This window comes from Ambystoma mexicanum, chromosome 3p, assembly GCF_040938575.1.
Source record: "Ambystoma mexicanum isolate Mex_15411 chromosome 3p, UKY_AmexF1_1, whole genome shotgun sequence".
Classification (NCBI taxonomy): Eukaryota; Metazoa; Chordata; class Amphibia; order Caudata; family Ambystomatidae; genus Ambystoma; species Ambystoma mexicanum.
Genome location: NC_090925.1, coordinates 1,233,710,986 through 1,233,725,311, shown reverse-complemented (window position 1 = coordinate 1,233,725,311; position 14,326 = coordinate 1,233,710,986). Strand labels below are relative to the sequence as shown.

Sequence of the window (14,326 nt, the reverse complement as noted above, 5' to 3'; positions counted from 1 at the left end):
CAAAACATTCACCGGTAGGAAAAACGTTTACTTTAAGCCGATACTCATTGGCCTGGTTAGTGGTGAGCTGTAAGCGAGCATAATGCGAGCCTCGTGTTTTGACATAGAATTCAGATTTGTTTCCACTAAAGCTAAAGAAAGTCATGATTTTGTTAAAGACAAATGTAGAGATGTCGCGAGAGCCCCGCTCTCGCGAGATCTCGCTCGCGCCCGCAGCTCCGCCCCCGCGCGCTACGCGTGCATTACGGGACGAGCTGAGGACGCGGACAGCTGCGTCTTCCCGGCTCCTCCGAGCACGGGATAAATAGAGCATTAAAGCTGTGACAAGAAGGCTACTGCAGCCCTGCCCCAGTTGGCCACGTTGGCCCTTGCCATTAAGGCACTGTTTGTATGAGAACTGTCCAGAGTAACCACCAGAAATAAAGCACTGGTGAAACCCCTGCCTGGCTCCTGTCTTCCTTCAATCATCAATATACAACAACAAGGGGGTAGACTAATTAAGCTCCCTTCCTTCTTTCCTTCTGGAGTAACCAAAGTACAGACTCAATAAAGTTAAGTAGCAAAACTACAAACCGATAACTCTCAACATTTTGTGTCACCAAGGTGGGTGAAAATACCAGTTTTTTGGGGGGTTTTGGGATGGGTGAAAGCCCATTGAAGTAAATGGCCGTACAGGAGGCTTGTCAGGTGAGTCCGCTGATTGCAAGGATGGTGACACCCACCAAAAGTGTGCTTTACTGTGTTAGCGCCGCGGGATAGGGAGTGCGTTGGGCTCTGAAGGGAGTGAGCGCAGCAGAACATTTCCGCTTTTGTAGGCAGCGGAGCCCAACAGGGCCTTCGGCGCCTGCGGTGACCAAACCTCACAGCAGCAGGCAGCGTCACACAGAAGTAGCTCGGAGCGCGACGTGACCCCGCAGTTCTGGCGCTTGCTGAGACTACTTATGTGGTGTAAGGAAGGTGAGGTGTGCATGCAGAGGCACAGAATTATAAACGATACATTTCAACTTTGACAAATGAGTGGCGACATCCCCTAAACATTAAAAGAAATCATCTGATGCCAAGCAGAACATTGACATCAAAAGGTCAGCGTTAGCTGAAGACGGGATGGGCGGAGTCCCAGGAAAAACGGACACCTTCTAGACAGCAGATATTCCTGACCGACTGTGGTAATACTGTGTGATTGAACTACTGTGACAGGGGCAGGCCCAGGTATCCTGCGTATTACCCACCTTACAGGCTCACTTCTTGATTCCCTTTGCTTTTCCTTGTACTTTCCCAAAAGCTAAGCCCCCTCTCCCCATGAGATTTCAACGGCTTTGGTCCAGGGTTCCCAGTGAGACTATTTTCCACGCTGTTACAGTAACTACCCAACAAACCAGAATTAAGGGACTGAATATTAGTAATGCCTTGGTTATGGCTTTCAAGGACACAGCCAAAGTTTTAGCTCCCCTTCAGTTGCTTCCCACACGCAATGCGCCCTCAGCTCCTTGGCATTCTTTGGAACTTGGGTTGCTAAAGCAGAAGTGCCGTCGGTTGGAGTGGAAATGGCGATTATTATCTGATCCAGATTCCAAGATGGATTGTATACAAGTTAGGTATCATTATCAACGGCCCATCAAAATAGCTAAAACCCAGCACTATGCTGACCATATTCTTAAGGCCTTGTGTTCCTCTAAAAAGCTCTTTGCGGTTGCTCTAGAACTGTCTACCCCTGTCCAAGCCCCCATCTTGGCTACCCGTACGCAATCTCATTGCAACCTTATTGCTTCTTTTTTCCAAAATTAAATTTGCTTTATAAGAGAGAAGATATGCGCTGATAGAGCTATTCTCTTTGGCACTACTATATCTTTGAATTGGCCGGTGGACAGCTGTCTCGGCATGTTTAATTTTGCTACTATTACGGAAAGTATAGTAACAGATGCGCTTTTGAAGCTCAAATCTGCTTCTCCTGCGGATCCTATCCCTCTGTATGTTCTGCAGGACCTGTTCTTAAATTTGGTTCTGCTGCTTACTGAGGCACATCAATACTCGTGCACTACCAGATTCATTGCCTCACCTCTCAAGCATGCTGTGGTTTCTCCGCTGCTTAAGAAGCCTCACCTTCACCCTGCAGGGGTGGAAAACTACCGCCCTATCTCACTTCTCCCCGCCATGATTAAACTGCTGGAATCGATTATTACTCCTCAGCTTGCAACCTACTTCGAGGCCAATAACATTCTTCATCCCTTTCAGGCCGGCTTTCAACCTGGGATTGGTACAGAATCAGTAATGATCGCACTCCATGATGACATTGCACTGGCACAAGACTGTGGAGAGACAAGTGTTCTCATCTTACTCGATCTCTCTGCAGCCTTTGATACCATTGACCATCAGAGATTGTTACAGTGCCTTTTGGTTGCTGGTGTTTCAGGAGTTTATCTGAAATGGTTCTCTTACTTTTTACCTGACCACACTCAAGTGGTGTCTCTCCCTCCTTTTACGTCCCTCACTGTGGTGGTTGATTGTGGAGTCCCGCATGGTTCAGCACTCTCCCCTCTGCTTTTTAACTTATACATGGTCGCCCTTGCCAGGCTCATTGCTAGTTTTGGCGTGCACTTCTTTATGTATGTGGACGATACTCAGATCTTCTTTCGTCTTAACACCCGTAAGGAAAGTCCTTTCAAACTCCTCAGAGCCTGCCTTTCAGCTGTGTCTCGGTGGATGACCGGAAATTGGCTTAAACTGAATGGGGAAAAGACAGAGGTATTGGTGATTGGTCAGGCACCCAATAGCTGGTCTTCTGACTGCTGGCCTGCCTACATGGGGTCCTGCCCTAAACCCTCTACTGTAGTTAAAAGCCTTGGAAATAAGATCATGACTTAGGGCTTCAGTGAGGCACAAATCTCAGCGGTCTGCCGGAGTGGCTTTGTGAAACTTAGGGTTCTGAAGAAGGTGCTTCTGTTTCTTCCCAATGAGGCCAGGAGTAAAATCATTACTGCCTCTCTTATGGGCGCTTTAGACTATTGCAATGGAATCTATTTTTGTCAGCCAGAAGCATTGCTTCAACATCTTCAGATCCTTCAGAATGTGGCAGCTAGGTTGGCTCTTCGACGATCCAATTCTCAGAACCTTCTTCAGAGTCTTCACCGGCTGCCCGTCAGAACCTGGGTAAAGTTCAAGGTCTTATATATGGTACATCACGCTATCCACTCCATGGGCACTAAGTTCCTACAGTCAAAGCTGTTTCTTTACCAGCATAAGAGAATCCTACGCTCGGCCCATCAGTTTCTGTTGACTGTTCCCCGCTTTCGACGATCGCGTGCGAGAGGCAGATCTTTTTCTGTACTGGCTGACTCTATGGAATGCTCTTCCTTTGCATATCAGGAGACTTCAGGCTCTATCCATCTCCCATAAGCAGCTAAAAACCTTTCTGTTTTAATCGGGTTGCTCTCTTCTACTCTGGTGTTTTTTTCCCCCAGCACATTGATGCCTTCTGGTCTTTGTTGCGCTTTTATAAATCTTCCTACAATACAATACAGTGATTATTGGGAGCTTTATAATGAGTAAACAGAACAGCAGCTCCAGTGATGGGTATGAAAGGCCCCACTCAAGCCACAGAAAGCTCCATCCCAGCATGGGCCACAATTTTCAGAAAGCCTTATGTGCAGGCCTAGGACCCAGCTCTGAACTGATGAGCCTGGTGGAAGACTGGCTAGTGTTATCCCAGGTGATGGAAGAGCTGAGAGGCAGCTCAGGAAACGCTAGAAGAATCAAAGGGGGAAGAAAGGCCTGCAGGGTTTGCAGTGCTTAGACTCCCTCAGGCATGCCATGTAAAGAACACGGTGGCAAAAAGAAAGCAGCGAGGTCAAGTGAAAGAGGTAGCAGATGGCAGGAAGACACTGCAAGCAGCTTGAGCTAGCAAAATGGCCACAGCTGGCAAGTGCCGTCAGACGAGGAGGCAGTGGAAACACAATCATCCTCGAGTAAAGGCTGATGAGAGCAAAACTTCCAAGAAAAGGAAGAAGGCGGAAGAACAGGAGGCAGATAGCGATGAGTTTGATCCTGACACACTCATACACCCCAGATCCTGAGAGTGGGAGCCTCCAGGAAAGATTGCAGCTTACTTGGAGAAGAGGCTGCAGGCGCCACTATCCAACGAAGCCAGGAATAAAATGAGAGCGGAATGCCCTAGGCCTCAATGATCAGGTTGTTTGGCAGACACACCTGAGATCGACGCGAGGATGCTCACATTTATGGGGTGATGTTCCAAAGATATCAAGAAAGGTCTAGACAGATCATGGTGATCATGTCAGAATAAGATGTTGGATGTGGTGGGCCCGCTGGCAAAGATCCTTCAACTAACCGAAGTGGTGAAACTGAAAGGGGAGTCGATAGACCCAAGTATACTGGCAGGTTGGACCCAAACAGTGCCATCACGCACGTGGACAGAAGGAGATCAATTCTCATCAAAATAGAACCAATGTTAAATGAGCTGGAAACTTTACAAACAGCAACAGCCCCCAAAGGCAAGCTGTTCAAAGACTTTTTTATAAAAGAGATGATGAGGTTTGCCAATACATATGCAGCACTGGATAAGGCTAAAGCTTTGCTTAAGAAAGTATTTGGCAGGGAGATTTTTGGATGGGCTGGCAGTGGCAGGGGCCGCTCGGCCAGCCATTACTTTTCATGAAGGCCTTATAATAACAGAGCCAATTGGAGAGATCATGAGGACAGAAAACCCCAATCCTTTCTTTCCTTCTCGGAGAAGAGGCAGGGGAAGAGGATTGCGAAACGCTGTGAGGCAACACCATAACAATGTAGGTGAGAACGAAAGCAGTGCAGCAAAATATTCGAACATGCATAGAGATTCCTGTGGTGGGCGGGAGTGTGGCGGAGTGCGTAGAGATGGAGAGATATCTCCAGAGATCAGTCGATTGTAGACACAGTCCAGGGCTTTCATTTAGATTTCTATCATGAGCCAGTACAGAGGTGCCCCGAAGACCGATAGTGTTCAGCGAAGAAGACCTACAGCTATTAGACAAAGAGATCAGGGAGTTGGAGCAGAAAAGGGCCATTGTTCGAGCTTCAAGCGACACAGGCCGATTCATAAGCAATATGTTCCTAGAAAATGGCAGTTGCAAACTGAGATCCGTGCTCAATCTCAGGGAGCTGAATGGCTTCATAGTTTACAGACATTTCAAGATGGAAGGGATCCATTTCTTAAGAGACATCTTGCATAATGGGAAATGGTTAGCCAGGATAAATCTCAGAGACGCAAATATAATGGTACCCACAGCGCCAGGGCATCAGCTGTTCCTGAGGTTTTGCCAGGAAAGGGCAAATGGGTGGGTTTTCGAGTCTGCTTTTTGTGGTTAGCGTCGGCTTCCTGGTGTTGCACCAAACTGATGAAGCTGGTAGTCAGTCAGCTAAGAGAGTGAGGCATTTGACTGATTGTATACCTGGACAATATATGTCTTATGTGTCAGGACAGGGAACTGCTTCAGAAACAGGTCAAAATCACAACCAATCTGTTGCAGGAATTGGGATTCCTGGAAAATTGGGAGAAATCTCAATTAGCCCCGAGTCAATCTATGGAATTCAAGAGAAGTGATATCTCTAAGGGAGTTGGCCAGGTTGGTGGGTCGACTGGCTGTCTCGATCCAGGTGATATTCTACAGGCTGCTCCACTACAGAGCCTTACAGTGGTTGAAAATTCAGCATCTAAGGAGAGGACTGTCTTACGAACAGAGGATTCTGATATCTCAAGAAGCAAGGTCGAGTTGCAATGGTGGTTCCACCATATGGAGGCATGAAAAGGGAGAGTGATATTTGGATCCTCCCCGGACCTAGTTATAGAGTCAGATGCGAGCCGATGAAAGGAACTCAATCGTCACATCAACTGCCTAGAATTGCTAGCAGGTTCATTTGCACTGAAATGCTGGACCCAGGAGAGAGCTCAATGTTGCGTGCTCCTCAAGATGGACAATGTGTCCGCTGTGAGATATATCAATCAGCTGGGTGGCATGAGGTCCAAAATGCTAGCCGAGTTAACAAAGGATTTTTGGCACGTATGCCTGCAAAGGAAGGTCTTGGTGACGGCAGAATACCTACCACGGATACAGAACGAAGTAGTGGACTGAAATTCGAGGTATCTGTGGGATGCCAGCGATTGGCAGCTGGACTCAGAGGTATTCCAGGAACTGATGTTCCAGTGGGGCCCCTGTCGGGTGGATCTATTCACATTGAGGCTGAATCAACAGCTGCCTTGTTGTTTCAGTTGGAGAGCGGAGACGACAGATGCGTTCCTCCAGCCTTGGGTGCTGGAAAGAGAATATGCGTTTCCTCACTCTGCGATGATTTTGAGGACTCTAGAGCAAGTGAGGAGACTAGGGGTCTCATTGGAATTGATAACGCCATACTGGAAGGGACAAGCCTCGTTCCCGGGCCTATTGGAGATGGCATGCAACAAACCGATAGCTCTTCCAAAACGGGAGACAATCGTGCTAGGCCCAACAGGGAATGACTACCCCATGGTGCTGGCAGGCAACCTCAACTTAATAGCTTGGCCAATTTCCAGGAATCCTGGGTTATGCCAGGTCTTTCGAGAGAGGCTGAATGCTTCATATAAGAAGTGTGGGCTCCGGGAACCAGGAAAGCTTACAGATCAGCTTGGGCAAAGTGGCATAGCTGGTGTCTGGAGAGGAACGTGCATCCTGCTAGAACAGATGCGGTTCACGTATTGAATTTCCTGGCGCATTGGTGGCATAGCGCAAAGCCTATAGGACATTTAATACAGCCCGCTCTTCGATATCAGCCTTGTGTTGAGGCCCTAACTTTATGGGAACACCCTTTAGTCCGTAAGCTGCTAAGAGAAATAAAGATTTTAAGGCAGCCTGCACCCAAGTAAACACAATTATGGGATGTGAACAAGGTTTTGAGGCTTTTTCAGGAGTGGCCAGACAACGGGGAACTCTCTAGAAAGGCTCTTTCGGCCAAAGTGACATTGGTGCTATGATTAGTCTCTTGCAAAAGAGTGTCGGACATAAGAGCGGTAGAGATCAATAGAAAGACGAGGTCCCCAGGTGGGGTTACATTCTCTGTCTCGAAGAGGACATAGACAGGAATTAGGTTGGCAATTTATGCATTTTTCCCGAACCAGTCGAAGCTGTGTCCGGTCAGGTGTCTGGCTGCTTACCAAGCCATGACAGAATAGGTTAGACTCAGAGGAGAGTCTCAGCTGTTGATAGCATTACGCAGACCATACGTGGTGGTTGCACGAGCCACTCAGACGAGATGGGTGAGATGGTGCAGCAGGCAGGCATAGATGTGGATGTGTACGGTGCAGACTCAGAGTGGTGATGGCCTCTAAAGCATAGTGTAGGGATCTTGGCTGGAGGATATATCCTCAAAGCAGTGGACTGGTCAAATGAGTCGACTTTTAAGAACTTTTATTTTTGGCTAATTGAACAGATGTCGGCATTGGTGGTGAGTAAGCTTTGAACAAGAATAATCTGAGTCTCCGGTCTTGATATTGAATTCAGATTTTCAATACTAACATTATAGAAAGTCATAATTCGATTAAAGACACAGAGGCAAAGGATTATCCCACCCTTGCAAACTAAAATGCAGTGGGGTCGTTATCAGGGGCGGCTAATCCATATTGTGTGAGGGGGCGTCGCCCCACTGGGTCTTGGCCCCCCTCTCACCCATTATGGAGGAGCCAGCCCAGTAAAATACGAGAACTCCCTCGGCTGTTTTTTTTCAGGTGAGGGAGTGCTCTTAACTGTGAAAGGGAAACTTTGTTTCCCTTTCACAGTTACATTTCCCCAGCCGTGCAAGCTCAATGAGCCATGCAAGGCTGGGGGCGTTTGCTTCCCCAGCCTTGCATGGCTCATTTGAAATGCTGGCTGTGGAACTGCACGTCTGTATGTGCAAGGAGGAGCTGCCACGCCTCCTCGCACATACAGGCAGAGCAGGTTGGAGTGGGGCATCTCCATATCCACGCTCAGGCCCCTGCAACACATGCGCAAGGACCATGAAACTTCCTGATTCCTGTTCATGCTTGCAGGGGGCTGGAGCACTGGAACCTCCAGACCCGCGGCAGAAGGTTCGTTTATTTTCATTTTTTTCATTTAAATTATCTGTATGGAAGCGTGCATGCTTGTTAGGTGAATGTATGATGGATGCTGTTGTGAACGAGAGAGTGCTTTCTGCGTGTATGTTGTGTGTTTGTATGTCCGTTTGTTTAGTATTTAAATGTGTATGGATGCGTGTATGCTTGTGTTATGAGTGAGTGCATGATGGATGCTCATGTGAATGAAACGGAGGGTCCGCTGCATATATGTTGTATAATGTGTGTTTGTATGAACATGTATTTATTACTTAAGTATGTGTATGCTTGTGTTATGAGAGTGGATGATGGGTGCTTGTGTGTAAGAAAGAGTGCTTGCAGTGCGTATGTTGCCTAAATGTGTATGTTTGTACGTTCATTTATTTATTTTAATATGTTCATGGATGCGTGTATGCTTGTGTTTTGAGTGAGTGCATGATAGATGTTCGTGTGAATGAAACAGAGAGTGCTTGCTGTGTGTATGTTGTGTAAATGTGTGTGTTTATATGTTTATTATTTAAATATGTACATGGGTGCGTGTATGCTTGTGTTATGAGTGAGTGCGTGATGGAGGCTTGTGTGAATGAAACAGAGTGTTCGCTGCATATGTGTTGTGTAATGTGTGTCTTTATGCTCATTTATTATTTAAGTATGTGTATGGATGCATGGATGCTTGTCTTATGAGAGTGGATGATGGATGTGTGTGTGAATGAAAGAGTGCTTGATGTGTCTAGGTTGCATGTGTGTTGTGTACATGCGTGTGTTTGTATGTTATATGTGTATGGATGCATGTATGCTTGTGTTATGAGTGAGTGCATGATGGGTGCTTGTGACTGTGATTGAGACAGCGAGTGTGTGTATGTGTGGGTGCGCTGGTCTGAGGTGATTTTTGCGAGTGGAGGTAGGTGGTTTGTACAACAAAGGCATTTTAAAAATGCCTTTGTTGCTCAAATCCTTTCCCCACCAGACAAAATCAGCTCTCTGAGGTGCTGTGGGGCCTAGGGGACAGGGATATAGTATTTTACTGCACATCTATCATAGATGTCTAGTAAAAAATACTGCCCTCCTGCACCCCCAGCGCCTTGCATTCACACATAATCATTTTGATTGTGTGTGTGTGTTTGGCACTGTGAGCCCAGGGGACAGGCATGGTATTTTTTTACTGGACATCTATAGTAGATGTCCAGTAAAAAATACCATGCCCGCCTCTGACACCCCCAGTGCCTGGCATACATACATAACCACATTGATTGTGTGCATGTGTGAGGAGCTCGGGACCCAGGGGACAGGCGTGCCACTTTTTTACTGGGCAGTAAAAAAAAACATGCCTTACCCCAGTGCCCCCCAGCACCTTGCATTCGCACATAGTCACATTCATTATTGTGAGGCGCTGGCACACCATGGAGCAGGCATAGAATTTTTCACTGCGCCTGGTTGATAAAGCAAGCATAATAAGTGTTATTAAGTAGCTGGACTTGCGTTTTATTGCAGTCTGTCTAGCCATTTCTTATTGTGTTATAACATTTTGTATTGGGCATCTTTGGTAAAGCAAGCAACATCAGTGGTATTATTCTTAGTGTGGAATGACGTTTTATATTAGGCATCTTTGGTTAAAAAAAAACAACATACGTTTATTATGTAGCTAGACTGGCATTCCAATGCAGCCAGCCTAGTCATATCTTATTGTGGTATGACATTTTGCATTGGGCATCGTTGGTAAAGCAAGCATGATAAGTGTTATTATGAAGCGAGACATCCCTTTTATGCACGTAATCTAGCCATTTCTTATTGCATTTTGATATTTGTGAACCAGGCATAAGTGTTATTATGTAGCTAGACTGGCATTTTAATATAGCCAGTTTGGACATGTTTTCATATTTTGGCATGCTATTTTTAATGGATGGTAAAGCCAAATGGAGTATGTTCTTATGTGGGGATACTGCCATATAGTGGCAGAACAAACATGGACATGTTTTCCTATAGTATCATTACTAACATGAGTATGTTCTTATATAGGAATAATAGGTTATAATGTTGCAGTCAGCATGGAAATGTATGTGAAATGGTTTTAAAATGGCACATATTGTGGGAAAAGGCATCATGAACATGAGTTGGAGAAATGATCCTGTGCCCTGTTGGAGACTTGCATGTATTGGATCTTTTTCATGAGTTTCCTCAATTACCCAATTGCAAACGGTTTGGCTTTTTACCCAATTATTCTAAAAAGTGTGATCTACCGATTTGTAGTGTTTTCACCGATTATTTAAAAAAAATGATAAAAAAAAGGGGGGGAGGCTGGGGGTGTACGTTATGTATTGTTATTGTTGTATCAACTGCAATGTGATGATTATGCACGATTGCCCACACAGCAAAGGTTACTGCTTCAAACATTGTTCGGATTTGTTTGCAGATCTGGAGAATAAGCCAGCAGGTTCATGAGCTGTGAGGAGGTAGTTCAAAGTTGGCATCGACCAGTTGGGGTGCAGGAACAACGAAAGAAAGACGAGGAAATGACAGTAGGAAGAGAGGATAAAGGCACGGAATATAGGCGGATTGATTGAGGGACTCACATGACAGCATACACCAATCCAAGAGAAACTGTGAAAGAATCAATTTTCATGGGATTTGTAGTTTTCATAGTTCTTGTTTGAACATGTTATAGTTGTGTTATGCTGATTGAGAAGTAAAGAATGGAAAAAAGCCTAATCCTTCGCCTCGTCCTTAATAGAATTATGACTTTACATCACTTGAGCATTGAAAATCTGAATTGGACATTGTTTCAGTGTGTAAGAGGCGTGACTAGCTTCACTTTCAGCAAGGCTATCAGATTGGGTATCACCAATGTTGTCCGTTTTCTATGTTTGTGCTCATGCGTTTGTACCCGTGAAGTGAAACTAAGTCTTCCGCTTCTAAGTCTTGTCTTGCGTCTTACCATCCCCATGGTGATGACTGAGGGGCGCGGCTAAAGCAAAGGGGGCGGCTTCACCGGCAATTCCAGGCAAGATCCTTAAAGGCTCTGACACAAAAAAAATGCGACGCAAAGGTAAGTGTGGTTGTTTGGCAGTCTTTAATCATTATAGCCGGCCGTCACTAATTGTGAGACGGGAACAAAAAGGAAGGAGGTATCTTGGTCGTGCAGTAACATAATGTTTTGCAGATTTTATCATTGAAGCCTCTCCATGAAGTGGGTTGCACGGATGTGGGTGCTTCACATGTAACGTTTGGCCAGCTGGTATCGATAAAAAAATAAAGTAAGGATCTTGCAGTGGTGTCTTCATTTGTGAAGCAGGTTTTAAATAAATGCACTTTTAAAATAAACGATTGGAGACGCATAACAAACGTGACATTTAATGTCAGGATAAGTATGTGATTAACATGTTTAAAAAGCATCAGTTAAAAGCTATGTAAAATATGCAGTCATTGCACATTTTTTGTAAAGATTTCGAAAGAAATTGTTGATTTATGGCCCTTCGACTTCCAAAATAAAGTAGTTGCTGCACGTTTCAATTGCAGTTTGCCCAGCTAGCGACCATATTTAAATATGACAATTTTGTATGGATTTAAGAACATTTAATTGGGGGGGGGTGTGTAGACCGCTTTCTATGTCTACAACGCGCATGCGTTCTTTGTAGACGTGGATGGTGTACAAGGGGGAGGTCACAGTTTTTATTTATGTGGGTCCCAAGATGGCGACAGAGGCAAGTAGCACCTGACCTGAAGTGAAGAGTAAGACGGTGCTGTCCAGTATAACGTTTGTTTTCGTATTTCTAGAAATCTGGCAGCGGAGATGGCCGAGTCCCGGCGGGTGCCTTTTGTTAGCCTCCCCACTGCCACAATGGTTATTATGGATGATGATGATGAGGAGAAGCAAACACCACCAGGTCTGGTGTCCGGAAAGCAGCACGAGACTGCCATGGCTCATGTACAGATTCCGCAGGGGCGCGAGGCTGGCGAAAGACGTCAGAATCAACAGCAACTGGAAGCGCCCCAGCGCCAGATCCACCATGAGCCTGGAGTAGTGTCACTGGCAGTCAAGGAGCAGCCCCAGGAGGTACCACAACAGGGCGACCCAGAGACACGTCACGTACTGCTACCGCGGGATCAGGGCGTGACGCCATCATCGCACTCTGGCATGACTTTAGTGCCCCAACGCGAGGCACAGCAGCGCGAGCCCGGCGTGACCTCGGAACCACGGCGCGAGCAGGAGGCGCGTCACCTTGAACAGCAAAGGCTGCCACAGAGAGACGCAGAGGATGCACACCTGGCAGCGGGGGCAGTGGCCACTCAGCAGCCGCCGGGTGAGCCGCCCGTAAAGAGGCGGCGCACCGTGAGGCTGGAGTTAGCCCTGCGAGATCCCACAGAAGAAAGTTGTGCAGAGTACAGCTACCCCGAACTGCTTGGCGGTACTCGGTCTGTGGCCTCGTCGGGGAGCCCGGCCACACCACAGGTGAGGGACGTTAGTTAGGGTAATAATGTAAGTTGTCTGGCTAGTGGAATAAGGGTGAACTTCTGGACGCTGTCGAGTAGCTGTATGGTGCAGTGCACTCTAGTGTTAGATGTGACAGGATCAAGTGTGTTGGGAGGCGGTCGTTCTGCAGGACTCGTGGTTTGCGAGGCAACACGATGCGAGTGAGTAGCAGTTTAGGCGTGCAACATGGAAAGATGATAGATGACACACTGAACTCAAAATAATTGGCCTGGTTCTGGGGGCAGCAAATGTCAAGTGAACAACCCTCAGCGCAGCACGAAGTTGCATACATTCTAATAGTACCGTACATTATGGCATTGCTACACTTATTGCTGCTTGGTGGCATGGATGGATTAGTGAATAGGTTAAGCTTCCTGCAATATTTAGTGGCGTGCAGCAGAGATGGTAGTCCTGCAGTATACATCTTGTGTTTGCTTTCCAGGAATAGATGATTCCTTTTAAGTACTATTCCCGGAGCTTTTTTTATGGGCAAGGCTCCGATCTCCTGAAATAATACCTGTCACCAAAGAGTAAAGGAGACTTTGTTTCCCTGCCTGAAAAGCCACGGTTGTGTTACGAGCGAGTTTAGAATACTTATTACTGCTACACACGGTCAATTAGTTTTTTTTCTTCCACGAATCGTTAAGTAACTCTTTGCCTTAGTTCCGTGCCCTCAAATGGGACCTACCCTCAACAGCTATTGGATGGATGAGTAATTGTTGATGCTGAATGTGGTGAGAACGGGGTGATTTGGTTCTGCTCGCGGTGAGCAGAGCATGCACGAACTACTTCATTTGTGTGCTGCGCATCACACCTTGAACGGATGCTCATACATGAATTAAGTTAACTGATGCCTTATTGCAACGTAAGTAACAGGAATTCAGTAGTCGCCAATAACGATGCTGCAGTGCACGAATGGAAGCTGAAAGGTCAGCGGTTACGTTAGGTCATGTCTCTGCTGCTGTGGCGGCTCCAAGTGTTCGTGGCACACTGGCACTACTGTGCTCCCCCTTTCAGAACTCTTTGCCCGTCTTCACTGTGCACACGTCAAATTCCTTAAACCTGCTGGGCTGCTGCTTACTTTCACGTGTGGTTCTTTTTGGAGATGTAGGAACAGCGTGTTTTCTCCAGGGGGTCTTATCCATACTGACTGTCGTGATGTACTTGTCTAGGAACCTGGATTGGTAAAAGCTGTCATGTGTTGCTGTAGTAATTATTATTCCTTTAGTGTAAAAATACAAACTTTTGCTTTAAATCTCCCCAACATGAGCTAAGAGCAGCAGTCCCATTTGATTCTTCTTCTCTTTTAGTCCTTCCTTGAGGTACTTAATTTTTAGAATGTTCTGTCAATGTACCTTGAATTTCTTGTCATGCTTTATTCTTGGCCTTGGTTGGGTGTTCCTCATGTTATTCTTCTGGTCTCTCTCTATTAAAAATCCATTGGTATAGCTATTAGCATGTTAAGCATCACTTCCAATTAGATGCCTAGTGCTCTGGTGGTTTTCTGGTTTTATTCCTTCATAGAGAGCGTTCCACCATAGATCAGAGTTCAGGCCACAGCTTGGTGCTAAGTAGTGCTGGTCATTGGGCTGGCTCTCGCCAGATCTCGGGATCCGGCCAGAGTAAGCCGCCCCAAAACCCTGCTCTGTGCTGGGGAGTGCCAGCGAGCAAACTGTAACTTCCTCTGGTGACCCCATGCAAGAGGTCACAAGAGGAAGTTACAGTCCTCAGCCACGTCCTGGTTTATTTATTTGTGCAATGTTTTTTGG

General features: G+C 46.3%; 1 protein-coding gene across 2 annotated transcripts in view; it reads left to right on the top strand.

Annotated features, from left to right (window-relative positions):
- Nucleotides 1–11,732: 11,732 nt before the first annotated feature.
- Nucleotides 11,733–14,326, top strand: part of UBN2 (ubinuclein 2) — a 1,320,634-nt gene continuing 1,318,040 nt past the window's right edge. For both annotated transcript variants that reach the window (XM_069652705.1, XM_069652704.1), the window contains exon 1: nucleotides 11,733–12,536. In XM_069652705.1, the coding sequence (XP_069508806.1) occupies nucleotides 11,877–12,536 (660 nt within the window). In that variant the 5' untranslated portion in view covers nucleotides 11,733–11,876. The remainder of the gene's footprint in view (nucleotides 12,537–14,326) is intronic.